Source organism: Bos taurus, chromosome 9 (genome assembly GCF_002263795.3).
Source record: "Bos taurus isolate L1 Dominette 01449 registration number 42190680 breed Hereford chromosome 9, ARS-UCD2.0, whole genome shotgun sequence".
NCBI lineage: Eukaryota > Metazoa > Chordata > Mammalia > Artiodactyla > Bovidae > Bos > Bos taurus.
The window spans coordinates 33,273,434-33,301,314 of NC_037336.1; the positions used below are offsets into that span (position 1 = coordinate 33,273,434).

A 27,881-nucleotide genomic window follows, 5' to 3' on the forward strand; every position below is an offset into this window, starting at 1 on the left:
TTAGTACTTCAGCCTATGCCAAGTAATTTTCGAACTGAGGTAGTATAAATCATTCTAAGATTCAGTTTCTAGGCCAAGTAAACATTCTGTGTCAATCTTGTAAATAAAGAAAACACACGAAAAAGGAAACAATGAGCAAAATCACAGACCTGCTGCTTCCAGAATCAGGAGGTACTGAAAGCAAAATTAAAGCCACTTTTCCCTCCTCCTGTAGGAGGTAAACAATCAAGCTCCTAGAGCATGTACGTCTTCCCTGTGCATAAGAACATGTCAACAAATCTTAGGAAATCTCCATCACTGTACAGATTTTCGTATTTCTAATAACTCAAGCCCCTTCCCATGAGCTATAAACCCAACTATTTGAAATAGTAATGTAAATTTAAAAAAATCAGGTATCAGATTTCCAGGACAGAAATCTGTGAATAGTAAGAAATGAAGAATTGTGAATCTGAATGTAAGACACATACTTAAGAAAAAGGATTTCTGGTGAGTTTATTTTTTTCTGGAAACAATGTATATCACCCAGTTTCAATAGGCCTAAGAAATTGGGGTGCAAGGAGGGAGGGGAATAATATAAAAGAGCAGGGCAAATGGCTTCATTGGTCCCAGATACAACGTTACTATTCTGTGCTGTAAAATGTTCATGTCCTTGGCTGTATTTACCTGAAGCAATTGGAGTAGTAAAATCAATAAATAAATTATAACAAAAGGATGATCTCTTATGAAAATTGGATGGAATTATACTCTTAAGTTATAATAAAGGGTTTTGTTTACCATTTCATTTACAGTATGCTTAATTGGAAATGCTAAAAATAGGAATGAATGCATGAAAAACCTTGATTTTTATACTTATTATTTCATTTATTCTCAGAAAAGAGAACTGTGCATCTATCTACAAAGTTTTACATCTTATTTGACTTTACTTTGTAAAGAATTTAGGCAGAGCAACAAGCACTAACTTTTTAATGTCTTCCCTGCCATAAAATTACCCTCAATTACTTACATCTCTATAGCCATCCACCACATTCCCAGAAATATCTCCTGGTACGTCTCTACAACCAGCTGGGCAGAACTTGCTGAAAAAAAAAATAAGAGTATATATTTTATTAAGGTTTACTTAAAAAGTATTAAATTATACTTAAAAGTATTTTCTCTCCATGCAACATGCAGGAACATCTTCCTCTAATGACAAATCAGAAACTTGATTTGTGAAAACACAGATTAATCTAAGGGCTTCCCTGGTGAGTCCGATGGTAAAGAACGTGCCTGCAATGCAGGAGACATGGGTTCAATCCCTGGGTCAGGATGATCCCCTGGAGAAGAAAATGACAACCCACTCCAGTATTCTTGCCAGGATAATCCCATGAACAGAGGAACCTGGTGGGCTACAGGACATAGAGTTTCAAAGAGTCAGACACAACTGAGCGACTAACACACACACACACACAGATTAATCTAAGACGTTAATCTGAGGGCAAGTTTTACACAGCAACTATTTGCTTTATATCAGAATTCATTATAAACTCTATTACACATGAGTTTCCCTAAAGCATCTTAATTGATTTGAAAATGTCCAAGAAAAAATGTTTTTAAGAAAAAAGATAAAGTGTATAAACACTATATATATAGTATAATCTTGTTTTTATAAAAAGAAATGTTTAAATAACAACTTTGATTAATTAAAAAAAAAACAACTTTGTTTATGGATAAAAAGAAAACAAGAAAGAAAGAAAACATGGATAAAAAGAAAACAAGAAAGAAAGAAAAAAAGAAAAAGAAATATCTCTGGGTTCCCTTCACTTTCAGTATCGGTAACTCTGTAAATTTGGATTCACTCTACTAGCACTATCCAGTTACAACAGAATGGAGGCCATACATGTAAATTTAAATATTCTAGTAGCCACATTAAAAAAGTCTAAAGAGCCAAACACATTAATACTATTAATACATTCTATTTAATCCAATATATTCAAAATTTATCATTCCCACATGTAATGAACAGAAAAATTATCAAGATATTTCTAGTCTTTTGAAAAAATAAATCTTCAACATCTGCACCATATTTTCTATTTATAGCACAACTCATTTTGAATTAGTCAAGTTTAAATGCCTAGAGAGTATAGTAATGGTCTACATTAATTACAAATTATTTTTGCAATCAGAAAAAAGGTGTATTTTTTTTCAACTTTATTGGGATATAGTTGACAAATAAAATTGTAAAATATTTAAAGTGTACATCATGATGATTTGATATTTATATACATTGTGAAAGAACTGTTCCCATCTAATAAAACACAGCCATCATCTTGTACACACACACACACACACACACACACACACACACACACACGTACATATATATTTTTGTGGTGGGAACATTTAAGTCTGGGAAATGGCAACCCACTCCAGTGTTCTAGCCTGGAGAATCCCATGGACAGAGAAGCCTGGCAGGACTCTGGCCAGGGGGTCACAAGAGTTGGACACAACTTAGTGACTAAACCACCACCACCACGCTTGCTGCTGCTGCTAAGTCACTCTCATATCCGCCTCTTTGCCATCCCATGGGCTGTAGCCTGCCAGGCTCCTCTGTCCATGGGATTTCCCAGGCAAGAATACTGGAGTGGGTTGCCACTTCCTTCTTCAGGGGATCTTCCCAACTCAGGGATCAAACCCGTGTCTCCTGTAGTGGCAGGCAGATTCTTCACCCCTGAGCCACTAGGAAAGTCCCTCTACTCTCTCAGCAAATTTCAATTATACAATGTGGTGTTATCAGCTATAGTCACCATGTTACACATTAGATCCTCAGACCTTATTCATCTTTATAGCTGGAAGTTTATATACCCTTTTATTAGCCTTTCCCTATTTCCCCTAATCCCAGCCCCTGGCAACTACTTTCTGTTTCTATGAGTATGACTAAAATAGGTACATTTACAATTAGGATTCCACTTACTTAAGAGTCATTTTTCAAGAAACTTTCCAGAAACATGTCATGGCATATGGTCTGGTTGAAGGGGCTTAGGCTGTGGTGACCTGGGCTCTGTTACTACCTAACTAGCTGTGTGACCCCGAATATTGCATATAATCCCCTTTAAATTCAGTTTCCTCTTCTGTAGTTCCTTCCAGCATCAACATATCAATAGGCTATGAAAGACAATTATTCATCTAAAAAACACGCAGAAGGAAACTCAGAACATTACGTGAACATTGACAGCTTTGAAGATGAATGCCATAAGCCCTTGTTTCTATATATACCATATTACAATAATGTTTGTTTGGTTTGCTCAAGAAGAATGTACCAGCCCAAACAGATTCCAAAATAGCAGCTGCTTTTATTTCATTTCCTCTCAATTTCCTCCTGCAGACTTAGCAAGTTAGATGTGTGACAACACCTAATTATCAAAACTACCCAAGTACCTGGTTTATAATTCTTCCCCATTGACCTAATGGAATCCAGCACTGCAGCAATAATCAAGGAATTAAGAAACAGAAATAATGGAAATCCTATTACAGACTTATAGTTCCTTATCCTAGCCCTTAGAGCCAGATATATTTCAGAATTCAGAGTTTGAAGGATTTTGGAAAAGCAAAACAGTGCTAACAGTGTATATGATATAAAACCCTCCTGAGGTCTGCAAATATTAATCAGAACTTCCACATCTCTACCAAATACATGGATAGTTGTATTGGGCCAAAAGGATAAAGATAAAACAGCCTCATGTTTAATTTAGTCCAATTTTGCTGTCAGATGAATCTACGGTCACATTAATCAGGTGCTGCCACCAAATGAATCACAAAAATTATTTGACTTTTCCAACTTTCTACATTTTCTACATTTCATGATAGATGAAGGATTATGGCTCTGTCCTAGTCATCATACCTCATCTTTAACTAAACAGTACAAATCGGCTGGCCCACAGCTTAGATGATCTGGCACCATAATATCACACTGTGGGGCTGAGCATATTCCTTTCTCTAACCCGAAGGCCTCGACACCACCGGGACCATACACAGATGGAAAGAAAATGCTGGTGAATGTCCACACTGGATGAACAGCAACTTTAAGGGCAACATTGAATTATTGGTCATTTTTGTTTTGTCTTTTCTGAACTAGACTTCATATTAGTAAACAGTAGGGTTGATTATGCATATAAAAGAATCTCATTTATTAGAATGTTAGATGGACAGGACCATGGACCCTTGAGCTTGACTTTTGGAGTATACTTATTTATTGTGTAGCTATTGATATACAAAATCCAGGGAACTGTACTTGGCACTAAGAAAACACTCTAAGGAGTTAAGAGCTGTCGTTAGTGTTTTTGTTGATAATGACTTCTAGACCAGTGGTTCTCAGCTAGGGGTGATTTCTGCCCACCCAGAAACACCTGGAAATGTCTGGAGATGTTTATCACAACTGGCACACACAGGCTAGGGATGCTGTTATTATCCACAACGCACAGAACACCTCTTCACGAGAACAAATCATCCAAAATACCAGTAGTGCCAAGGTTGAGAAATCCCCTCTAGGCTCTTGTTTTAGAAATGAGAAAATGTACATCAAAGAGATCAAGTAATTTTTCCAGTTAAAGTAACGCTGGAGTGAAACTTTTCATCTCCTATTCTCAGTAGGTCTACTTCCTGTGGGAAAGAGAAAATGAACCCCCTCCAGAATCACAAAAGTCACTCCCAAATGCTGGCCGGGTATAAATGCACTCTAGACTCCATTTTGGCACACTGGTACTGGAGTAGAACTCAGGGGTCAGCAAACTATGACCCACTGGCCAAATCCAACCTGCACTTTTTTTTTTTTTAATAGTTTTATCAGAATACAGCCATGCTCATTCGTTCACACACATACTGTCTATGGCTGCTTTTGCATGAACTGCATGAACAGATAAAAAAAGACTGCATGGCCTGAAAAACCTAAAATATTTACTACCTGGCCTTTGATAGAAAGTTTGCTGATCTCTGCTGTATAAGAAACCGTTTCAAATATTCCTGACTCATTACAACAGAGATGATTTTTTAAATCGACACAAATAAAGGTACTTTATCTGGCTTAATGTCAAGGAAAACAAAATATTCAGCAACAAATGACTGCAGCACAAGTAGAACACTGTATTTACCTGTATTCTGTCTTCAAATAATGGTTAGCTCGATCCAAACACGTTATTAAATCTGTCATAAATAAAGACAACTGCAGTTAGCAGACTGAATAGAAGTTAGGACACTCATGTTCTAAAGATTTCTTTTAAAATGAAACAGTTTCTGAAAAGTATTTATTTATTCTCTAGTTATCTGAACTTTTCTGTTTAAAAATAAACAAAAACTGATACACTATCCCCAGGATTTCATTAGTTCCCCTTCATCTTTCTTTTCTACCATCCATGATGGTTCTTCACCGTTTATCCAGTGGATGGTAACAGAATCTTTTTCCAACCAAAAAACAACATTGGTTTGTTACTATTAACTACACACCTACAAAGATCACGTACCTTCTACTGGCAGGTAGAAAACAATTTCAAGAGCCCATGTGGTTTACAGAGAAAGTTCAGGAACATTTTAATTTGACAGTTTATCTAGTGGCATTTAGCTGGAACACAAAGTACCTATCAGCTTTGATCAATGAGGTCCAAACACTTAAAAGAAAGGTGCTCTCTGAAGCAACTTATAGAACTGAACTTACACTAAGAGTGGAAACGCGAAGATGCTGTGGATTTGTGTGCTTTCAGATGGCACCTAGGATCGTTTCCAAAATATACTTGCTGCAGGAGTTCTTTCCTTAATCTTTTCAGTGGTTCTTAGGAAGCAACCTATGCTAATCACTGGCCATTCTGGGGCCTGCTAGGATTGCTCAGATCTGGTTGGCTGAGCAGGAAATAAATGGAGTACCCTGTTCTCAGAGTTCTTTCAGGGAACTGAGCAGAAACTCTGGGCTCCTCTGAGGCCCTGGAGAGGCCCTGGGCTGCACGGAAGTGACTGGAGTTGGAGACCTGGAACAGAGGCCGTGTTTTCCTTCCCCATCCATGTTCATGCTCCTCTTCGCTCCTGCTGATGTGCCAGCTTGATGAATGGGGCACTCGGTGACAGCGACTTCATCCTTCTCGCCTTGCATGCTCCCAGGCTGGTGCGCTGGCGTGTATGAGGGCTGGGGCAGGGGATATCACTGCTTAAAAGGCTTGTTTCCTGGACTAATAAGGGGGTTGGGGGAGAGTCCCAGAGAACAGCCAGACCTCAGGAGGGTCAGGTGCATATCCCTAAAGATACACAATCCAAGGTTTCTTGGAAAATTAAGTCAACCCTCTCCCATTTAAGTCAGTGATCAATCTAACACGTGTTATGAAAGGATTCAGTTCAGACCTAACTAAATACCTATGAAGACACTGTGTTCCTCTCTTCCCTCACATCTCAATTCTGATTCTGAGGTCACAGTTCTGTCCAGAGATGATGACTAGCAAGAGAAATTCTAAGACAGATAAAGATTTACAGATTCATACTGGTTATTCCGCCATACCTGGATGGTCACTGCTGGCATAGGTTAGCAAAAAACCTCGCCCAGAAGTGTGGGATCCACTCTCAAAGCGCACAGTTACTTCATTGGTGTTCAGCAAAAGCTCTTTGGGCATAGTCATGCTTCCACAATACGGACCTGAAAACAAAGCATGCTGGCGGCTCATTTCAAAATCTGGATCAGTACAAAGATTTTGTTTATGCATTTTTCTTCCTTAAAGGTCAAATTCACCAAACAACACACACATAGGATTATCATCTTTTACCAACTGAAATTTTGCTTTGTACTGAGACTGAGAGGTAGAGACGGATGGTAAACTTAATTACACAGACAAACCAAGGCAGGGACAGTGGCCAACTCTAGATAGGCAACAGGCTGGAACTAGTTAATTTAATTATGAACAACCCAAGACATAGGTTTTTATTTTTGTAAGAACACTACTAACAAAAATCAAATATATTAGGGGACTTCCCTGGCAGTCCAGTGCTTAAGACTCTGTCCTTCCAGTGCAGGGGGCATGAGTTCAATCCCTCATGAGGGAACTAAGATCACCCATGCTGTGCAGTATGGCCAAAATTATATAAATAAATAAATAAATTGTTTAATAAAATCAAATATATTGGAGGCTTTCCAGGTGGTGCTAGTAGTTAAAAAAAAAAAAAAATCCACCCCAATGCAGGAGACGCAAGAAATGCAGGTTTGATCCCTAGGTTGGGAAGATTCCCTGGAGAAGTAAATGGCAACACACTCCAGTATTCTTGCCTGGAAAACTACATGGACAGAGGAGCTTGGCAACTCCAGTCCATGGGGTCACAAAGAGCCAGACAAGACTTAGCATGAGTGCACGCACACACAGAGATATGTTAGACGGTAAAGAAGATGTTATTACTAAGTGATATTCTAGGAACCTCCTAGATTTGCTTTAAAGAAAAAAAAAAAGTGAAATGAAAGTGTTAGTCACTCAGTTGTACCCGAATCTTTGCAACCCCATGGACTGTAGCCCACCAGACTCATGTCCTCTGTCCACGGAATTTTCCAGGCAACAATACTGGGGTGAGTTACCGTTCCCTTCTCCACGGGAATCTTCTTGACTCAGAGATCAAACCCAGGTCTCCTGCAGTGTAGACAGATTCTTTACCATGTGAGCCACCAGGGAAGCCCAAATTTGCCTAAAGTATGGTCTAAATAGTTGTATCCCAATCAAATTCATATAATGAAATCCTAATGCCTGATGTGATAGTATTAGGAGGTGAGGTCTTGGGGAGGTGCTTAGTTTAACAAGGGCAGAGCCCTCATGAATGGGATTAGAGCCTTCATAAAGAAGGCCCCAGTGAGTTGGCTTGCCCCTTCCAGCAGGTGAAGACAGCAAGATGGCTATGAACCAGGAACTGGGTTCTCACCAGCCACTACACTGTATCCATTAGCACTGTGATCTTGAACTTCCCAGCCTCCAGACTGTGAGAAATGAATGTCTGTTGTGCATAAGCTACCTGGTCTATGATATTTTGTTATAGCAGCCTGGAGAGACTCAGAGAGATAGCAAAGAAAATGTTATCACAAAATATATTCTAGGGGCCTCCGAGGGCTTCCCTGGTGGCTCAGCTGGTAAAGAATTCTCCTGTAATGTGGGAGACCTGGGTTTTATCTCTGAGCTGGGAAGATCACCTGGAGGAGGGCATGGCAACCCACTCCATATTTTTCCCTGGGGAATCCCCATGGACAGAGGAGCCTGGCAGGCTACTAGTCCATGGGGTTGCAAAGAGGCAGATACAACTGAGTGACTAAGCACAGGGGCCTCCTAAATTTGTTCAAAGAAACTCACAAATTCCCTTTTTCCAAGAAAGATCCACCACTGTACAGCACAGGGAACTATATTCAATATTTTGTATTCACTATAAGGGAAAAGCATCTGAATACAAAATACGTGTGTGCATAACTAAATCACTTTGCTGTACATTTGAAACTAACACAACATTGTAAATCAACTATACTACAATTTAAAAAAAAAATGTACATAAAAGAAAGTTCCACAATTTAAAGACTGTCCCATACATGGTAAAAATCTATGTTCATGCATTTTACTCATTTCTTTCTCTTCTCTACCACTCTTAACAGTAACTTCTGATTAACATATATAATTTACTTTGATTTGTAAAATGAAGTTTATAAGAAAGCAGAGTAATTTCTAAAGGCTTTTGAAATTCCACAGTATATATTATACAATTAAGAGTATAACATATTGTTTCTAGACTATGTTGCTTGAAAAGCAATAAGAAGTTCTATGAAATTTTAAGAGACAAAATTAGATTTGGAGCTTATAAAAAAAAGAAAAAAAGACCTTCCTAAGACTACTCAAGTATAAGTTTAGTTTGTAAATTGTCATCTTGAGAGTCAAGTATGCAAGACATGATAATTTCTTTGAAAACAGGGATGAGCAAACAAATTTTGAAGGCAGGTACTCTTCATCAACTTCTCCCAAAATAGAATAGCATAGAATTGGAGAAGGCAATGGCACCCCACTCCAGTACTCTTGCCTGGAAAATCCCATGGATGGAGGAGGCTGGTGGGCTGTAGTCCATGAGGTCGCTAAGAGTTGGACACGACTGAGCGACTTCCTTTTCACTTTTCACTTTCATGCATTGGAGAAGGAAATGGCAACCCACTCCAGTATTCTTGCCTGGAGAATCCCAGAGGCAGGGGAGCCTGGTGGGCTTCCGTCTATGGGGTCACACAGAGTCAGACATGACTGTAGTGACTTAGCAGCAGCAGCAGCAGCAGCAGAAACGGGTAATTGCAACAACAAAGACTACATCAGGTTAAGGGAAGAAGACCACGCCAAGTCAGCATGAGTACAACTGGTCACACCAGCCAAAGCCAATATAGGGACCAAATGGCTTAAATAGGCAGAAGAAGATTGTGAACCCAACCCAGCCTTCCTCTCCTGATATAAGGGATCAGATTTCTCTTTGTCCGGTCCAGATGTCATATTCTGAAAATGTGACGAAATAAGAGAGATGCTGTATGTTTACATGCCACACATCTCTGTTGTTCCCTATTATTAAATGATAATGAAATTCAAATAAAAAAGATTCTCTCTTTACAAATACTTGTATATAATTACTTATATGAGTTAATACTTGCAAATTATTTAGAATGGAACCTAGGATATAAAGAGTTACTCATGCATTAAATACCTGTTAAATGAATATACAAAAACAAACAAATAATGCCTGTCTTCCTTTCAGACTATATTCCGTGGGGTTAGGGACTTTCCTATCCATCACTTTCTCTCAGAAAACTTGTACATGTGGCAGCTTTCCAAATATTGTCTGAATCTAAATGAAGTTAAATGTTTTTCTACTTGTAACAGTTGGTTTTTAAAAACAAAACATGATTATAAAGATACATAAAATATTTAGTCTTGTCATTACAGAATATCATGAAGAAGTAAGCAAGAAAATTATAGAAAAGAAAGGAAAGAAAATCATTAGTGTGGTAGCTATATGGATTTGTTGATCTTTAAGAGTGCTCATAAGCACAGAAGATATGCAATTAATACTAAATCCATTTTTGCATAATAAAGTAGAATGAGAAGCTTTTTTCAAAAGTAAAGTGAGTCATTACTGTGCTTGACTTTTGCAACTGATTCTCAGTTTTAAATACATTTCAAATTCATTTGTTCTTTGCACAGGTTAAGTGAGATACTTGCTTTGCAAACCTAACAACAAAGATGAAATAACTAGTTACTTGTTGCTATTAATAAGTCAGAATATTTTCCTAACCCATATTTACTTTTTCCAAGAAGAAAGAACAACATGAAGACTTCTCCAAACAGTGATGGTGACACCATACCAATCTCTCCTTAAACTTCTATTACATTCCAACGAGTTCTAACAAAAACAGTGAGGAAAAGCAAGTCTAAATTGATTATCAGTGGGAACTTGACATTTTTCTAGTTGAAATATATTTGATATATAACACTAATTTAAGGTAGACAACACGTTAGTTTGATATCTTTATGTATTTTAATATGAGTCATCGTAGGAATAATTGGCATGTGTGATGTTGTTTTGGTTGTTCAGTTGTGTCCGACTCTTTGCAACCCCATGGGGGTCCTCTGTAGCCCGCCAGGGTCCTCTGTCCAAGGAGTTCTCTAAGCAAGAATACTGGGGTGGGTTGCCATTTCCTTCTCCAAATTAGCATTTCTATCATATTACTTATCATTTCTTCTGAGTGGTTGTGATAATTAAGTAGTAGTCTCAGCAAGTTGATGATTATAATAAAGTATTGTTGTCTGTATTCACTAAACTGTGCATTAAATCTCTAGGGTTTATTTGTTACTCACTGCAAGTTTTACCCTTAAACAACATCAATCCTGTTTTTCCACCCTCCATCCCCTGGTAGCTACCATTTTGCTTTCTGTTTTTATGAACTGGTCTTTTTTTAGACTCCATATGTAAATGGAGATCCACCCCACTCCAGTACTCTTGCCTGGAAAATCCCATGGCCAAAGGAGCCTGGTAGGCTGTAGTCCATGGGGTCGCTGAGGGTGGGACACGACTGAGCGACTTCACTTTCACTTTTCACTTTCATGCATTGCAGAAGGAAATGGCAACCCACTCCAGTGTTCTTGCCTGGAGAATCCCAGGGATGGGGGAGCCTGGTGGGCTGCTGTCTATGGGGTCGCACAGAGTCGGACACGACTGAAGTGACTTAGCAGCAGCATGTAAATGGAGATCACACACTATTTGTCTTTTTCTATCTGACTCATCTCACGTAGCAATATGTGCTCAAGGTCCATCTATGTTGTTGCAACCATTATTCTCGAGGTTGAATAACTGGAGGGTTGGTTTTTGTTTTTTTTTTTTTTAGATTTTTATGGAACAATTGAAAAGAAAGGCTGCAAAATTATAAATACTGTACATGAATAGGTAAGAGTGCATGTCATCATGCTAACTTGCTGTGCAATACATATAATTTCCTAAATCAAAAACACATAGTAAAACTCTAATTTGGCTGCATCCCCCCAAAGTCCCAGTAAACATTTCTGGAAGAAGTTCAAAGAAAGAAAATGTAAACACACACATCCTTTAGTCACCCTTAACCCACAGATACCATCCTTCCCACATTCTCATTGATATGCTGCAAAAACATAACTAAACCTTAGCAGGGATAGGATATACCCTGCCTATACAAATGCCATCATTAAAAGTTAATTGATAGGTTCATCAAGGCACAGCCACCACACAGCAGGAGGCAGCTCTAGTCCAGAGCAGGGAATTGAAGCTGGGGACTGGCTGCTCTACTGCCTTTGGCAAAACATTCAAATTATTGCCTGTCTGAAGGTCTGACAGATAAAGATTTCACTTCACAGACTTAAAAGTTAATAACTGCATTCCTGGAGTTAAAAGGGAAAAGCAATGAAAACAGAAAAGTGTGACTGGCAGTGAGAAGGAAAAATAATTAATTAGAAACCACAGAAGGACCTGCCTATCCTAAGTTCTCTCTTTGTTTTTTTTAAACTAATTATTAATTTATTTTAATTAATTAACTTTTGGGCTGCACTGGGTCTTTGCTGCTGCATGTGGGCTCCTTCCAGTTGCAGAGACTGGGGGCTACTCGCTACCTGCGGTGCACGAGCTTCTCACTGTGCTGGGTCTCGTTGCAGAGCACAAGCTCTAGACTCGTGGACTTCATGAGCTGTGGCTCGTGGGCCCTTGAGTGTGGGCTTCAGCTGCTGTGGCACACGGGCTTAGCTGTTTGGCGTATGGCATCTTCTCGAACCAGGGATCGAACCCAGGTCCCCTGCACTGGCAAGTGAATTCTTGACAACCGAGCCACCAGGAAAGTCCTACGTTCTCCGTTTTCAGCCAGACTCCCTTGAGGATGGTATCTTTTTCTATGAAAGACTTTCTCCACCCACATCTGTCCAAAAGATGTATTTACTCTTAGGTACTCTCTGTCTCAATTTTTAAAAAGGATCTACACCTGTTATTTGAACAGTACACAATGCCAGTGTCATTGGAAATTCACTAAGAGTTCAGAGGTGACTTCTAGCTTTGACCGTGGTTATATTCTCTTCCTGCACAGTGTTCCTAGATTGGTAAAACTGCCTCAATTCACAGTTAAGGCTGAACCCTAACCCTTTTCAGTGGTTCTTAAGAACTCTAGCAGACCCAAAAGCAAGCCTCACAATCTGCATGGATGTTTGCTTTACAACTGGAAGTGCTGTGTGTTTCACAGAACTTGACTTGCTGTCTAACTCTGACCTCCTCCCTACCTCTATCCTTGTCTGGGAAGCAGGTTCCATCTTTGTAGTCACAAATTCCCATCCGACTGGGAGACAGCAGAAAGGCAGTTCATCAAGTAGTAAGAAAATCACGAGAAATAAATCCTTCTATCTTTTGTGGTTTGTAGTGAGTCACCCTGGATTGTGGGAAAAGCCATCAGTGATACCAAATGGAGTAGCATTGTGGCGTTTGGCACCAGACATGAGACCAGGAGCTGGCAGACAATGGACTGACTCCTTGGACAAAAGGAATAAGGGCCAGGAACCCTAGGAGCTGCGTGCTTTGAGCACAGTGGGCCAGTTCCTCTCAGCACATCCCCTGTTCCATAAGCAGCTGAGAGGGGAAACCCTTTATCTTCCCATGTGTGAATAAAAGCAAACTGTCCTACCAGGAAGAATGAACTGTCTGCCTGGAGCCAGTCCTCTGGAATCTCTGGCAATCTGACAATCCATGCAGCAATTCATCCTCACGCTCCATTCTCCATGGCCTGTCTGCCTACGTTTCCGGATACAAGGCAGTATTTTGTTTAATAACTGTTCAAAGTCATTTCAGATGGGTTTATGCTTTTGATCTTGAAACTCATGGCACTAAATTAGTGTTTCACCTGTGAAAAGATGTGTTTAAAAGATGCTATGCATGCTGTTAAAAGAAACCAAAGAGATCTCTCCCTCTCCAGATCCAGTGGTGAAAACAGAGACCAAATGAAAAACTAACTCACCAGAGATTTGTCATAAATCAACTTGAACAACGACCATCAAAAACTCCTAAAAGCCTCCATTAGCCTTATGAGCACCATCTTACTCACACATTTAATTTTTCATGGCAGATAAGAACATGCCGATGAGATGAAGTGATGCTCCCTGGGCAAGCCACTGGCAGAGCCAGCCACACGGTGTGCCATCGGCCAGCTGCCACAAAAGTGGTTCCTGATGTGGCCCAGATCTGGGTGTAGAGGCACAGTGATAAAACAATCTCCAGAAAAGCTGCAAATGCCACTGGACTTCTGTCCACTTTCCATTTGTTTTTTTCCTGTGCAGTCAAATGGCAGGGTTCGTCCTTGCTAGCTAATTGCAGTAGGCCACTGTACAAAATTACAGAATTTTCAGGGCCACTTTCTTTGAAAAGGAGGGAAATTTGCATAAAAAAGGGATATTCCTGGACTGTGCCATTAAAACCATAGTCACGTAAGAATGTAAGTGGTATCCCTGGAGAGTTTTGGTCTCTGGTTCCCAGACAAAAATCAGTGACAGATGACAAATGAACCAGGCAGATTCCTAGACAAAGGTGCAGCTTTCCTTGGGGCTACAGGACTCGGGTCAAGAAGAGCCACAACCTACCTAGGCGATCACTTTTCGCCCAATAAAAGATGGCAATTTGCTGAAATGAATCACAGTTTATCTCTGGGGAAGTGCTTGAGGAAAAGGAGAAGGAAGAAGCCAATATCTTTTCTCCTTGAGGCTTATGGTTATGTTAATGAGACATCTAGCATGGAATATTCTGGCTGATACAACTTTTTTAAGAGATACGTTTTATTTGTATTTTAAAAAAATTTTTGTCCGTGCCACGTAGCACATGGGAATCTTAGGTCCCCAGCCACGGATGGAACCAGCACCCCCTGCAGCAGTGGACTGCCAGGGAAGTCCCCTAACTTTTTCAAATGCTTAAATTCTTTCTGAATTCTATCTTGGTATAAAAGGCAAAACAAAGCAAAAGAAAAAGCAGTCTTTCTTAAGCATTTCCACCAAAACCACCCCAGTGAGAGAGGAGAATGCATTTCTGGGGTGTGGGAAGCCCCAAAATAATTTTCCAAAAGCTTCTTCATAGGCTTTTGTTTTATCTTCAGAAGTCATAAGAATTTTGCATTCTCTGTAATATGGCTTTGAGACATAAACCATGTATAAAATAGAGGCTGCCAATCTTGCGTTTTTCTCTATTTGGAATTTTCTTAAATCAACAGAGAAGTCATAATGATTAGATCTTACTACAATATGCCAGATATGTATCATTCTAAACTATTATCACAGAAATCTTGTTGTAGTTATGAGTCAAAACACTCAGTATTATTTCCGACTTTTCCCATTTCTCTCGTTCCTGGTGTAACATAAATATTAATGGCTGACTTCACATCGTTGTATTTCTAACTCACTGACAATGGTTAAAAAAATACTGGGGGTGGAGGTGGGAGTACAGGAAATGTAAGAGAACAATTCTGGAACTTCCTGGGTTTTCCATAGTCCAAGTCATTTAGCAACACAGCTAATTTGACTGACTATAATTAGGTTCACCGACCATGATGTCTCCCTTAATTTCTTGACTAAGAAGTACTTTTTTAAGCCTTAAATTTATACTAGCACTCTGCATGTAAGTGATTTCTCAGAATTCCATTTGGTTCTCAGGATACCCACCCCTAGGGGAAGGCCTGCAGAGGTCTCCATTTCTTCCAGCAAATAATGAACAAGAACCACAGTTCACTACTGCACAAACCATGAGATCAGATGGCTTTTGTCACCCTGAATGGGAATGGCGCGGTGCTTAAGAATGGGGTCCCTAGAGCCAAACATCCAGACTTGAATCCCAGATCTAGTTAAGTGATTATAAGCAAGTGACTTGACCTCTTTGAGCTTCAGTTTCCTTATGTGTGGATGCTAATAATAGGCCCCCTCTTACAGGGCTATTATGAGGGTTAAGTGAGTAACTCTAGAGCCCCAAAGCCCAGTGTACAGCACAGCTGAACGCTCTATTGCAGGCACCTTCTATACAGTTTCATGGTCTTTTGAATATAAAAGTAGAGTCCTAAAATTGTAGGTAAATCAAGTCTTCCTTTAAATGCAGAGCAGGTATTTATTGATAGAGGACTCTTACTATAAATCTTCCTACAGTGTGAGTAAAGATACTCAAATTTATAAGATTATAGACTTTTAAATGTATATTTGCCAAAATCAAGCTGCATGCAATTTGATTCATTAAATGTTGATTGAGAGTCTGCAAGTATAAGATTATGACAAGCAACAGGGGATGTTCAAAGGATGAATCAAATGCAGTTCCTTCCTCAGGAAACCCCATATCAGTTGAGAGGCTAAAATAATGATCTCCACCTGAGATTGGTGCTCCACTGAAGGTTTAGAAAAACAATGTGAGCCCAAGAGGAGTATCTGGAGCTGCTGAACATCAGAGGAGGTTCTAGGTAACTAGCATTGGATTTGCTTTGTCTTCACACTGTGTGTGTGTGTATGTGTGTGGGTGTGGGTGTGTTTTTTTTTTTTTTTAATTTTATTTTATTTTAAAACTTTACAATATTGTATTGGTTTTGCCAAACATCGAAATGAATCCGCCACAGGTATACATGTGTTCCCCATCCTGAACCCTCCTCCCACCTCCCTCCCCATACCATCCCTCTGGGTCGTCCCAGTGCACCAGCCCCAAGCATCCAGTATCGTGCATCGAACCTGGACTGGCAACTCGTTCCATATATGATATTATACGTATTTCAATGCCATTCTCCCAAATCATCCCACCCTCTCCCTCTCCCACAGAGTCCAAAAGACTGTTCTATATATCAGTGTCTCTTTTGCTGTCTCGTACACAGGGTTATTGTTACCATCTTTTTAAATTCCATATATATGCGTTAGTATACTGTATTGGTGTTTTTCTTTCTGGCTTACTTCACTCTGTATAATAGGCTCCAGTTTCATCCACCTCATTAGAACTGATTCAAATGTATTCTTTTTAATGGCTGAGTAATACTCCATTGTGTATATGTACCACTGCTTTCTTATCCATTCATCTGCTGATGGACATCTAGGTTGCTTCCATGTCCTGGCTATTATAAACAGTGCTGCGATGAACATTGGGGTACATGTGTCTCTTTCCCTTCTGGTTTCCTCAGTGTGTATGCCCAGCAGTGGGATTGCTGGATCATAAGGCAGTTCTATTTCCAGTTTTTGAAGGAATCTCCACACTGTTCTCCATAGTGGCTGTACTAGTTTGCATTCCCACCAACAGTGTATGAGGGTTCCCTTTTCTCCACACCCTCTCCAGCATTTATTGCTTGTAGACTTTTGGATCGCAGCCATTCTGACTGGCGTGAAATGGTACCTCATAGTGGTTTTGATTTGCATTTCTCTGATAATGAGTGATGTTGAGCATCTTTTCATGTGTTTGTTAGCCATCTGTATGTCTTCTTTGGAGAAATGTCTATTTAGTTCTTTGGCCCATTTTTTGATTGGGTCATTTATTTTTCTGGAATTGAGCTATAGAAGTTGCTTATATATTTTTGAGATTAGTTGTTTGTCAGTTGCTTCATTTGCTATTATTTTCTCCCATTCTGAAGGCTGTCTTTTCACCTTGCTTATAGTTTCCTTTGTTGTGCAGAAGCTTTTAAGTTTAATTAGGTCCCATTTGTTTATTTTTGCTTTTATTTCCAATATTCTGGGTGGTGGGTCATAGAGGATCCTGCTGTGATGTATGTCAGAGAGTGTTATGTGTGTGTGTGTTTGTGTTTTAGAAGGGGCAGAAAAGTAGGGGGAACAGGAGAGGGACACGTGGAAGAAATGACATCATCAAATGTACTGAACATGAAACTGTGTGATGTGTTTATTTGGAAAGGGCATAGAGATACAGAGACTCAGAGATGTGGCTGGAAATGTGGGTGGGGAAGACAGTGAGTGAGCCCACCTTGAACACCAAGCTAGCAATTGTCTGTAGACAGTGGGGCACAATTAACCATTTTTGAAATAAAGAAAGAAATTATCACAACAATATTTAACAAGATAATCTTAGATGGCCTGGAGGGAATGGAGACTGGTGAAAGAAAAAAGGAAAAAATTAGGAAGTTTTTTCTATATGAAATAGACACAAAGATGTGAACTGGTGGTGGCAGTGGACAAAAAAAAAAAACAAAATAAGCCAAACTGAATGAACTATGGGCTTAAGGAACATGGGTTCTCTGTTCATCTCATGAAGCTGGATGGAGAAAATCTGTCCCTGAAGTTACTTCTGACTCAGGGAACCCATGCCACAGGCTGGGACTGATTTGCATAAACTTGGGTCACCAGGGATGCACAGGAGGGGTAGATGGCATGCCCTGCTGCAGCTTAGCCTCTTCTGGGTGAAAGGAGAGCATGTGGAGTAGAAAGAAGGACCGACATGTTAGACAAACAATAGACTGTGTTCTAGCCCACTGAGGAGGAGGAGCAGGTGGAAAGGGAAGGGAGAGGCAGGAAGAAAAGGGGAAGGAGGGAAGGAATGATGATGGTAGCTAATGTTGACTGAGTGCTTATTATGGGCCGTACATTGTACTTTAAAGTTATATATACAAGTGCTTCAATCACCCAAATGTGGCAGATATTGTTATTTTGCCCATTTTGAAGAAGGGAATATGGAGACATGGAAAATTAAGGCATTTGCTCAAGGTCAAAGTAATTTAAAAATAATCAGTAAAGCAGGAATTTGGAGTTAGGCAGTCTAATTCCAGAGTCTGCACTCTTAAGCCCAAGTGAAAACTCTACACAGAAACAGAAGTGTTCATCTCAGTCCATGCTGAAGGCCTGGTTTTATTGATCCACAGTGACCTGGGTGTGGAAGTCTATGAAATTCCATCAGAACAAGGTCCTTTGAGATCCCAAGGGACCAATATTCCCACCAAGATTCTTCCAGCAGGTCCTTCAGGGAGTTGAGGAACAGCCCTAAACTCTACCCACTGGGGAAAGATCAACTTTCATGGAAAACTGGGATCTAGTAAATCTTGAAATATCAGGAAACAGAAATAAAAATTTCTCTGGGATCCCCACAAACAGTGGTAGCAGAAACAAACCTCTGGGTGACTTCTTTGTGGTAAGCAAGACTGGAATTGGAACTTAACATTAAGTTCCATTACATTAACTTAACATTAACTTAACCTTAACTCAAGGTTACAGAGTGCCTAAGAAGTTTTAAAGTTGAGAATAATGATCGTTAGTATGAATCCACAGTCTTCCCTCTTCAGTGTCATGAATAAAACAACATGAGACATTTCATATTTTAAATGTAGGTATATTGGTATGACACAATGCCTGAAGCAGCACCTACTCTCCCCACAAGTTCAAGATATTTAAATATTTTATACAACTAACTTCTTATTATTTTACATCACACATATAAGAGGGAGGAGATTGAGTCTCAGCAGCAATCTGAACTGAACTATACAACTAAATGCTTCATGATCCTGACTGAATTCTAGACCAGGAAAGGGACATTGCTGTTTCTTTTGAAGGAAGTCTCTGTTACTTTGGCTTCAAACTGAAATGCAAAATGCCCTTAGTAACAGTGAAAAAAAATCTCCAAGAAAAGTATGATACTTAAATTTTTTTTTTTGGCCAGATATTAGTACACACAATCTTAAAAGTCAGTATATATGTTTTATATCCAAAAATGTTTATTAGTTTAAAAGTTTATGTTTAAAAATATCTTGAAATCATACTCTCATGTACGGATGTGAGAGTTGGACTATAAAGAGAGCTGAGTGCCAAAGAATTGATGCTTTTGAACTGTGGTGTTGGAGAAGACTCTTGAGAGTCCTTTGGACTGCCAGAAGATCCAACCAGTCAATCCTAAAGGAAATCAACCTTGAATATTCATTGGAAGGACTGATGCTGAAACTCCAATATTTTGGCCACCTGATGTGAAGAACTGACTCATCAGAAAAGACCCTGTTGTTGGGAAAGATTGAGGGCAGGAAGAGAAGGGGACAACAGAGGATGAGATGGCTGGAAGGCATCACCAACTCGAGGGACATGGGTTTGAGTAAGCTCCGGGAGATGGTGATGGACAGGGAATCCTGGCGTGCTGCAGCCCATGGGGTTGCAAAGACTCAGACACAGCTGAGCAGCTGAACTGAACTGAAGAATCATACCTCGTTCTTAACATATGTTCTAAAGTAAGGCTGATAAAGTTGTTGATTCCTGGTTGTTTAAAGAGTATTTTAAGAAGGAGAATCAGTGTCTTAACTCAGCCATAGGTATATAAGTACACTCTTCTAATTGATGTTGGATCTGAAATATCAGCCATAATTATAATACAGGACAAACAGAAAAATCATTCCACCTTGTTTGTATCGGGTCTCTTAACAACCAGTGAGCTCAGGTGTACATTTTGCTTGATCACTGTGAAAGCTGATGTGGGTCACACCTGTTTACAGTATATTTTGCTACCAGGAATGAAAGCAATCAAAGTATATGCACCAAACCTTTAAAACAGAATCCGTGTGGGGTGGGCAGGGAGAACCATTACAAATTAAATGCACAATGATTAAAAACTACAACCTCAGCTTATTCACAGCGGTTAATGAATCACATTCCAACTATGTCCACTCTTGGCAGAGCTTCCAAACACGAATGCCAGAAGACATAATTCTTTTTCAAAACATTAACTCCACATTTAAAAGTCTGACAGTGTCGAGTCTTAAAATCTCTTGGCAATGGGTTTTAGCAATTAATTGAAAAAAAACTGAGCTGGATAAACCAAAACTATTTAGCTGTTTCAGCCACACATGAAACTGTTAGAGCCCAGTATACTGGAATTGCAGGCGGTATTCCAGAGCACGTGTTTCTACCCCACCTCCCCCACAGTGCGCACTCCCCTCCAGGTGCTGTGGGTCCCTGGGACCCTCCCTCCACAGTCTTGGGGCCACACCGGCTGCAGAGGGGCCTCACCTCCTCCAGGGAGCAGGACACAAGCCCCACAGGAAAGCCCACTCCCTCAGCTCGCCCAGGCAAACAAAGCACTCCAGCCTCCTCTTCCTTCTTGGCAGATGCCAGGAAGTTCAAACTGACTAGGGGACTAAATTAAAATATAGGTCTAAAGTCAGTGATCTTAGTCAAAGAAAATCTACTTGTTTTTATTAAGAAACAAATGTTTATTAAAGAAAACAAGAGTCAAGGGAAGACAAAACAATACACCAAGTTGATCCTTCGAAAATCCTCCTCCTAACAATTTGCTGCAGTTATGTTCTCACTCTGTTTAGAGGGTTTTTTTCTATTATTATAACATTACTATGTATTCATATTTTACCTAACACTATATCAGGGCTCAGCGATAAAGGATCTACCTGCCAATGCCAGAGAGTTGGATTAAATCCCTGGATCAGGAAGATCCCCTGGAGAAGAAAATGGCAACCCACTCCAGTATTTTCTCTTGGGAAATCCCATGGATAAAGGAGCCTGGTGGGCTACAGTATGTGCTGTCGCAAAAGAGTTGGACACAACTTAGTGACTCAACAACAACAATATCATCATAAGCAGCTTTCCATGTTAACTGTCTTTTTGACAGATAGCTGTTTAATATTGCAAGTATTACATGCTTTGCTTAACTGGTTCCTCACCACTGAACTTGCCAATTCACATTTTAAACCATTTGTTCATAGAGTATCTACTATATTCAAATCACTGGATGAAATATTTTAAGTACAAATATATGAATAAGCAGCTTCTCCAAGAATGCTCTTCAGAATCATTATACAAAGACACAAATATATAGATGCAACATATATGTATATGCATGTGTATACCCACTCTATGTGGCTCTGAGCCATTTAATTCTTCAAAATATGCTTATAGGATTGAAATATTCTAATTTCCTTTCTGTGTATTCCTTTTATTGCTCATTTCTATTATTCTTGTCTACCAGATTTGCCTTAATGTGACTGATCAAGAACTCTTTAAAGCAGTCTCAAAATAAACTAATTCTAAGCATCAATAAGTATTTAAGAACATCCCCAACCCAAAATATTAACTACACTTGTGTTTTAGGCAAAATTGCTGTCTGATGCAGTACTGGGCGGAGCACCTGGGGACGGCAGTAGAGCATGAAGCTTTCTTTGGGTGTTGGGACTTGGGGAGAAAGAGACATCTGGAAACAGATGTCTTGAAACCACAGAGACACAGACATAAATTTTTATTTCATCCCTTAACTAGCTGTGTGATCTTCAGCATGTTAGTTGAAAAAAAAAAAAAAATCTTGGGACCTCCCTGACAGTCCAGTGGTTAGTTAGGACACAGTGATTTCACCGCCAGGACCCAGGTTCAGTCTCTGGCTGGGGAACTAAGATTCCCCAAGCTACACAGTGCAGCAAAAAAAAAAAAGAAAGAAACAACAAAACTCACCATGCCTCAATTTCTCTGTTTGCAAAAAGAAGTTAATAGTAACAACCTTGCAGGGGGGAATTTGAGGACTCCAGAAAATCTACCTAAGGCCAAACCTATGCCTGGCATACAATGAATATGCTTACCTCTATAATGAGCATATATTTTGTTTTTAAAAAACAAACACAACTATGTCGGAAAAAAATCTGAAGAGAAAAATGAATTTACTGGGCTTTATTGAAATGAATGGCAATTCATTACTCACTTCCAAGTGAAGCGTCTAACTCTTGAAAATTCAAGAAGCTAGAAACGTGCACTGGAGTGCCCTGATGCAGACCATGAGGACCTTGTAACCCAGCTCCTAAAATGCAGTTAAATGCTAGTCACTCAGTCATGTCCGACTCTTTGAGACCCAAGGACTATAGCCTGCCAGGCTCCTCTGTCCATGGGATTCTCCAGGCAAGAATACTGGAGTGAATTGCCATTCCCTTCTCCAGGGGATCTTTCTGTCCCAGGGATCAAACCCGGGTCTCCTGCATTTCAGGCAGATTCTTTATCATCTGAGCCACCAGGGAAGTTCTCAAAATACAGTTAAATCCCAGGCTTTTCCTCTTTTCTGTTTGTGAACACACATCAAAAATGCATGGGAAAGCCACATCCATTCTCCAATCATGCTTCAGGACAATCTGCCCCCCTTTCTAGTTCTCACCTCAGCCCGTGATCTGAGACCTAAAGCAACAGAGACGATCAGACTGCTGCTCCGTCAGTTGGTGGAATTAACTGTTCATCTTCAGGGAAAGGAGATGCTTCCCCAGAGAGACGAGCTGTGAGAATGCTGTCCTGGCCCTGCAGCCCCTTCCCTCGCACTCTGCACGGGAGCTCTGACACTTGGTGCCCCCTTCTGAATCTGGAGGCAATGTCAGGGCTAGTGAGGGATTCCCTGAAGAGTGCCTCCGTAAATTAATACACCTGCCATTAGCAGAGCTACCGAACAGTAAGTGATCCCAGCACCCCTGGGATTTGCATTTTTCCCCTTTGAGTCAAACTGGAATTAAAAACTTGCAACTTGTTAATTGCAGTTTAATTTTATGAAAGTCTTTTCACACTGTTCATGGGATTCTCAAGGCAACAATACTGAAGTGGTTTGCCATTCCCTTCTCCACCAACTGTGGTGCTGGAGAAGACTCTTGAGAGTCCCTTGGACAGCAAGGAGATCAAACCAGTCAATCCTAAAGGAAATCAACCCTGAATATTCACTGGAAGGGCTGATGCTGAAGCTGAAGGTCAAATACTTTGGCCACCTGATGTGAAGAGCCCACTCATAGGAAATCTTTCCCTGATGCTCGGAAAGACTGAAGGCAGGAGGAGAAGGAGGTGACAGAGGATGAGATGATTGGATGGCATCACTGACTCAATGGACATGAGTTTGAGCAAACTCAGAGAGATTGTGACGGACAGGGCAGCCTGGCCTGCTGCAGTTCATGGCATAGCAAAGAGTCCGACACGACTTAGTGACTGAACAACAACAAATTTTATGAAATTAACCATCTTTACTGGCAGAGTAACTGAACCATCATTACAATGGATAATATTCCCAGGAATTAAAAAAAAAAAAAAAAAACTTAGGTTTTTTTTCCTCCATGCTACTGCTGCTGCTAAGTTGCTTCAGTCATGTCCGACTCTGTGCAACCCCATAGACAGCAGACCACCAGGCTCCCCTGTCCCTGGGATTCTTCAGGCAAGAACACTGGAGTGGGTTGCCATTTCCTTCTCCAATGCATGAAAGTGAAAAGTGAAAGTGAAGTCGCTCAGTCATGTCCGACTCTTAGCAACCCCATGGACTGCAGCCCACCAGGCTCCTCCGTTCATGGGATTCTCCAGGCAAGAACACTGGAGTGGGGTGCCTTTGCCTTCTCCATTTCCTCCATGAGGGCTAGGTAAGTTTAGATCTCTGAACAGTCTCTCGTCTGGTCTGGGTTTTCATGCTGGGAGGAGGTACCACACTGGGAGGAGTGCAGAATCTCTGGGTGCAAAGGTAAAGACAGCCCAGAAAGCTGTGTGCTTGAGAGAAATTACCTATGAAAGTAGCAGGTGGACAGAGTTTTGCTTAAAACCTGTATCATTTTCAGAGTTGTATGCACAGTGAATTTCAGAAAAACTCTAACCTCGGAAAAACCTGTATATAAGACTGTTTTTGTTTTCTAGTCATCTAAATCCAAGTTGTTTCCTTGGGCCAAGGACTGTAGGGTCACTGTTAGTGTGAGTTCAGACACCAATGTGCTAACAGCATATTGAAACGACAAAGAGCTTAATTTCAAAAGGTTACTCTGAAAACTGTCCTTTGCACTTGCCATTCCCCTACGCAGAAAACTGACCATAGACACAGGTGTACTGTGCCTTCATTCAGTCCACTTCGGTCTCTGCTCAAATGCCCTCTTGTTGGAGAAGGCTTCTTGACCATCCCATCTGAACACAAACACACTCAGAACCAGAGTCAATATCATCTTAGGATGACTTACTTTTCTTATTCCTTATTTTTCTTCCTCACTACCTCTCATATTATAGATGCATTTTTTTTGTTGTTTTCCACTTGTCCCTCCACCAGTGCAAGCGCCACGAAAAGAGGAACTCTGTCTTTTCACTGCTATATCCCACCTAGTCCTTCACAGAGTACTTGAACACATGACCACTATTCAGTATTTGTCACATCAATGAATGAACTGTAAGTATTTTAGCCAAATGCTACACATCTCCAGTTCTCTTCCCAGCAAGACGTAAACTCAAACTAAGCTCCTGACACCCACACAAAATGCTGAAACTTCCTCAGTTGTCTTTGTTGTGGCTCATGAAGCAAGTGTATCCATGTGAACCATCCTGAGAGTCTACGAAGGGCAAGTTTTCTTCTGATCTCCCCAGGCTGTGACACTAATGAACACACCACTTGCCTCCTCTCATCTCAAATTTTCCCACACTCGCAGAAGGCGAGAGCTCTTTGCTTACCATATTGATCAGAAGAGCTAGTGAAGAGAAGGTAGTCAGAGGCACAGGTCTGGGATTCAATATCCAAATCTCCCAACCTCAGAATCAACCTCTTCCCCTTCGGTACTGTGATTGTCTTTTCACAAACAGTGTGATTGGGGTATGTCCATGGATAATTCTTAGATGTCATGGTGCCACTGTCCTTATAGGTCACTATGTGCCCACAGCCGTCACCTGGAAAAGAAAAAAAGGATACAAGAAGTAAGTGAAATGAATTCTTACTGAGAGCTGAGAAAGTTCACTCTAATCTTCACCTTATGTATTTTATTCCTTCTATGAAGAGAGACAGAAAAGCTAAAAATAAAAATTGTTTTAGTTATTACACGGTATCTGTTATTCCAGGTTATTTCATCTGTTTCTCAGCTTAATCTTCTGAACATTGTTGATCAAAATGTTTCATGTATTAGCATGGTAAGCCCTTTGCAAACACATCATTTAATCAAATTACTTTTTCTAATCATCTATTCATCTACCCATCCACACTTGCACAGTGGGCCCTTGGCATTCACAGATTTGCCATTAGTGGTTTTGTCTATTAGCAAGCCAATGGTATGAAACAATTTGCAACTGAGGGAAAAAAAATACCACTCATTTTGCGGGTAATTGTCCTGATTAAATGGGGTCAGGTATGCAAAATGCTTCTGGAGAATCTGAGACTCATGCTGAGTCGACTATCTTTAAGAGCCTGTCATTCAGCTGGGGATTAACAATCATCCCACATTCATATCTCAGTTAATAACAGCCACAGATTTGGAGACTTGGAGGCTTCCCAGGTGACTCAGTGGTAAAGAATCTGCCTGCCAATGCAGGAGATACAGATACAACCCCTGGGTTGGGAAGATTCCCTGGAGGAGAAAATGGCAACCCACTTCAGTATTCTTGCCTGGAGAATCCCTATGGATAGAGGAGCCTGGCGGGCTACAGTCCATAGGGTCGCAAAGAGTTGGATACAACTGAGCACGCACACACAATAGACTCAGGACGTATCATGAGTTGCGTGCTTGCCACCTGCCAGACATGGCATTGTTGGAGACACATACAAGTAGCAATGGCTGTTCACCACTCAAAGTGAAATGGGAGACAGTCACATGCCCAGATAACTGTAATTCTAGGTGCCCCTGCCATTGCAGGAGCTTAAACAAAGTGCCAAAGAGGGCAAGAGAGAATCTATTTCAGTGAATTCTCACTACTTCACTAAAATAAGAAATTCTCTCAAGGTTTTCTGAATAGGGAAGCTTAATCAATTGACCAACAAGTTGCTCCAGTAAATTAAAGAAACCAAATTATCTGACAGCATGTAAAACTCGGTGGGCTGCAAGATTAAGGAGCATACATTGAATTCAAAGCACAAAATGCCTGTAATTAATACACTTTCAGAGAAACAAAGCCAGAATTTTTGCCCTTAGCCAGAGGGAGAGAAAGCAGAAGTCTGTTGGAGAAGAAACTCTCTGTGGTGGTAAGAGAAGGCAGACCAAAGCCTCCTATAGCAGAAGACCCAGCTAGGGCATCATGGGAATCTGAAGCCCTCGGCAGCCTTCTTCCTTCTCCAGCCTAGCCGCTGCTACAGGATTCATCTGGGGTCTTCTTTTATCCCACTTCCTTCTTGCCTTGAGGCTTGCAGCCCAAACAGTGATGGTTGCTGTTTAGTAGCTCAATCATGTCCAACTCTGCGACACCATTGACTATAGCCCACCAGGCTCCTCTGTCCATGAGATTCTCCAGGCAAGAATACTGGAGTAGAAGTGGAGTGCCATTTCCTTCTCCAGGGGATCTTCCTGACCCAGGGAAAGAACTCAGGTCTCCTGCATTGGCAGGTGGATTCTTTTACCACTGAGCCACCAGGGAAGCCCAAAATGGTATTGGAGGCCTCATTAAAATAAAGGGTGGGAGAATATGTGCCAAACCAGCAGTCAAGGTCGAGGGACAGCCCTGCCCAAGCAAAGAAGAACTAATGAGCCTCTTGAAAGTAAAAGAGGAAAGTGAAAAAGTTGGCTTAAAACGCAACATTCAGAAAACAAAGATCATGGCATCTGGTCCCACCACTTCACGGCAAATAGATGGGGAAACAATGCAAATAATAACAGACTATTTTGGGGGGCTCCAAAATCACTGCAGATGGTGACTGCAGCCATGAAATTAAAAGGAGCAAGCGACTGAACTGAACTGAATTCTCAAGATTCCAAGCTGGGAGGCTGGACTGGGGGGAAAGTGTAAATGTTAGTTACTCAGTCATGTCCGACTCTTTGCGACGCCATGGACTGAAACCCACCAGGCTCCTCCGTCCATGGGATTCTCCAGGCAGGAATACTGGAGTGGGTTGCCATTTCCTCCTTTAGGGGATCTTCCCCATCCAGGGATTTAACCCAGGTCTCCTGAATTGCAGGAAGATTCCTTACCATTTTAGCCACCAAGGAAGCCTTGGATTAGAGGAGAGTTGACCTAAAGAAGCAGGAAGTTAGTTCCAAGGGGAAATGGAGATAGACAGCTAAGATAAAACTACTCTGAAACCTGGAGGTCTAGGCAGAAGTTGTGGAATTTATATGACTATGTAATAGAGGCCCACAGAGGATTTTGAGAAGTGAGATAATGAAAGAGGTATTTGAAAAAGACTCAAGATAGGAACTAGAATGCAGGAGAATGTGCATCATAGAGCAGGAGGAGGGTTTAAAATGCCTTAGCTGGGATGGAAAGGGAATGAAAAACAGGAGGAAGTTCACAAGAAAAAAATCAATGGACTTGGGTTTCAACCTATTATAATGGGAAAGACAGGAGGAGAAAATAACAACATTGAGATTTTGAGTCCAGAGATGATTGGAACAGTGAGGCTGATAAAACGAAAAGAGAAGGCCAGAGGGCAAGCAGGTTTGAGGACAAAGGCTATAAGTTTGGTTCTTAAAGCTTGAGGTGATAGCTGTAAAATATATTTCT

At 40.6% G+C, this 27,881-nt stretch overlaps 1 protein-coding gene across 3 annotated transcripts in view; it reads right to left on the reverse strand.

The window, feature by feature from the left end:
• The window catches only part of DCBLD1 (discoidin, CUB and LCCL domain containing 1), a 75,824-nt gene that overhangs the window by 23,679 nt on the left and 24,264 nt on the right, over positions 1 to 27,881 (reverse strand). For all 3 annotated transcript variants that reach the window (XM_005210754.5, XM_002690094.7, XM_059890143.1), the window contains exons 2-5: positions 24,915 to 25,127; positions 6,512 to 6,646; positions 5,124 to 5,175; positions 1,004 to 1,076 (exon numbers count right to left, since the gene is read on the reverse strand). In XM_005210754.5, the coding sequence (XP_005210811.1) occupies positions 1,004 to 1,076; positions 5,124 to 5,175; positions 6,512 to 6,646; positions 24,915 to 25,127 (473 nt within the window). The remainder of the gene's footprint in view (positions 1 to 1,003; positions 1,077 to 5,123; positions 5,176 to 6,511; positions 6,647 to 24,914; positions 25,128 to 27,881) is intronic.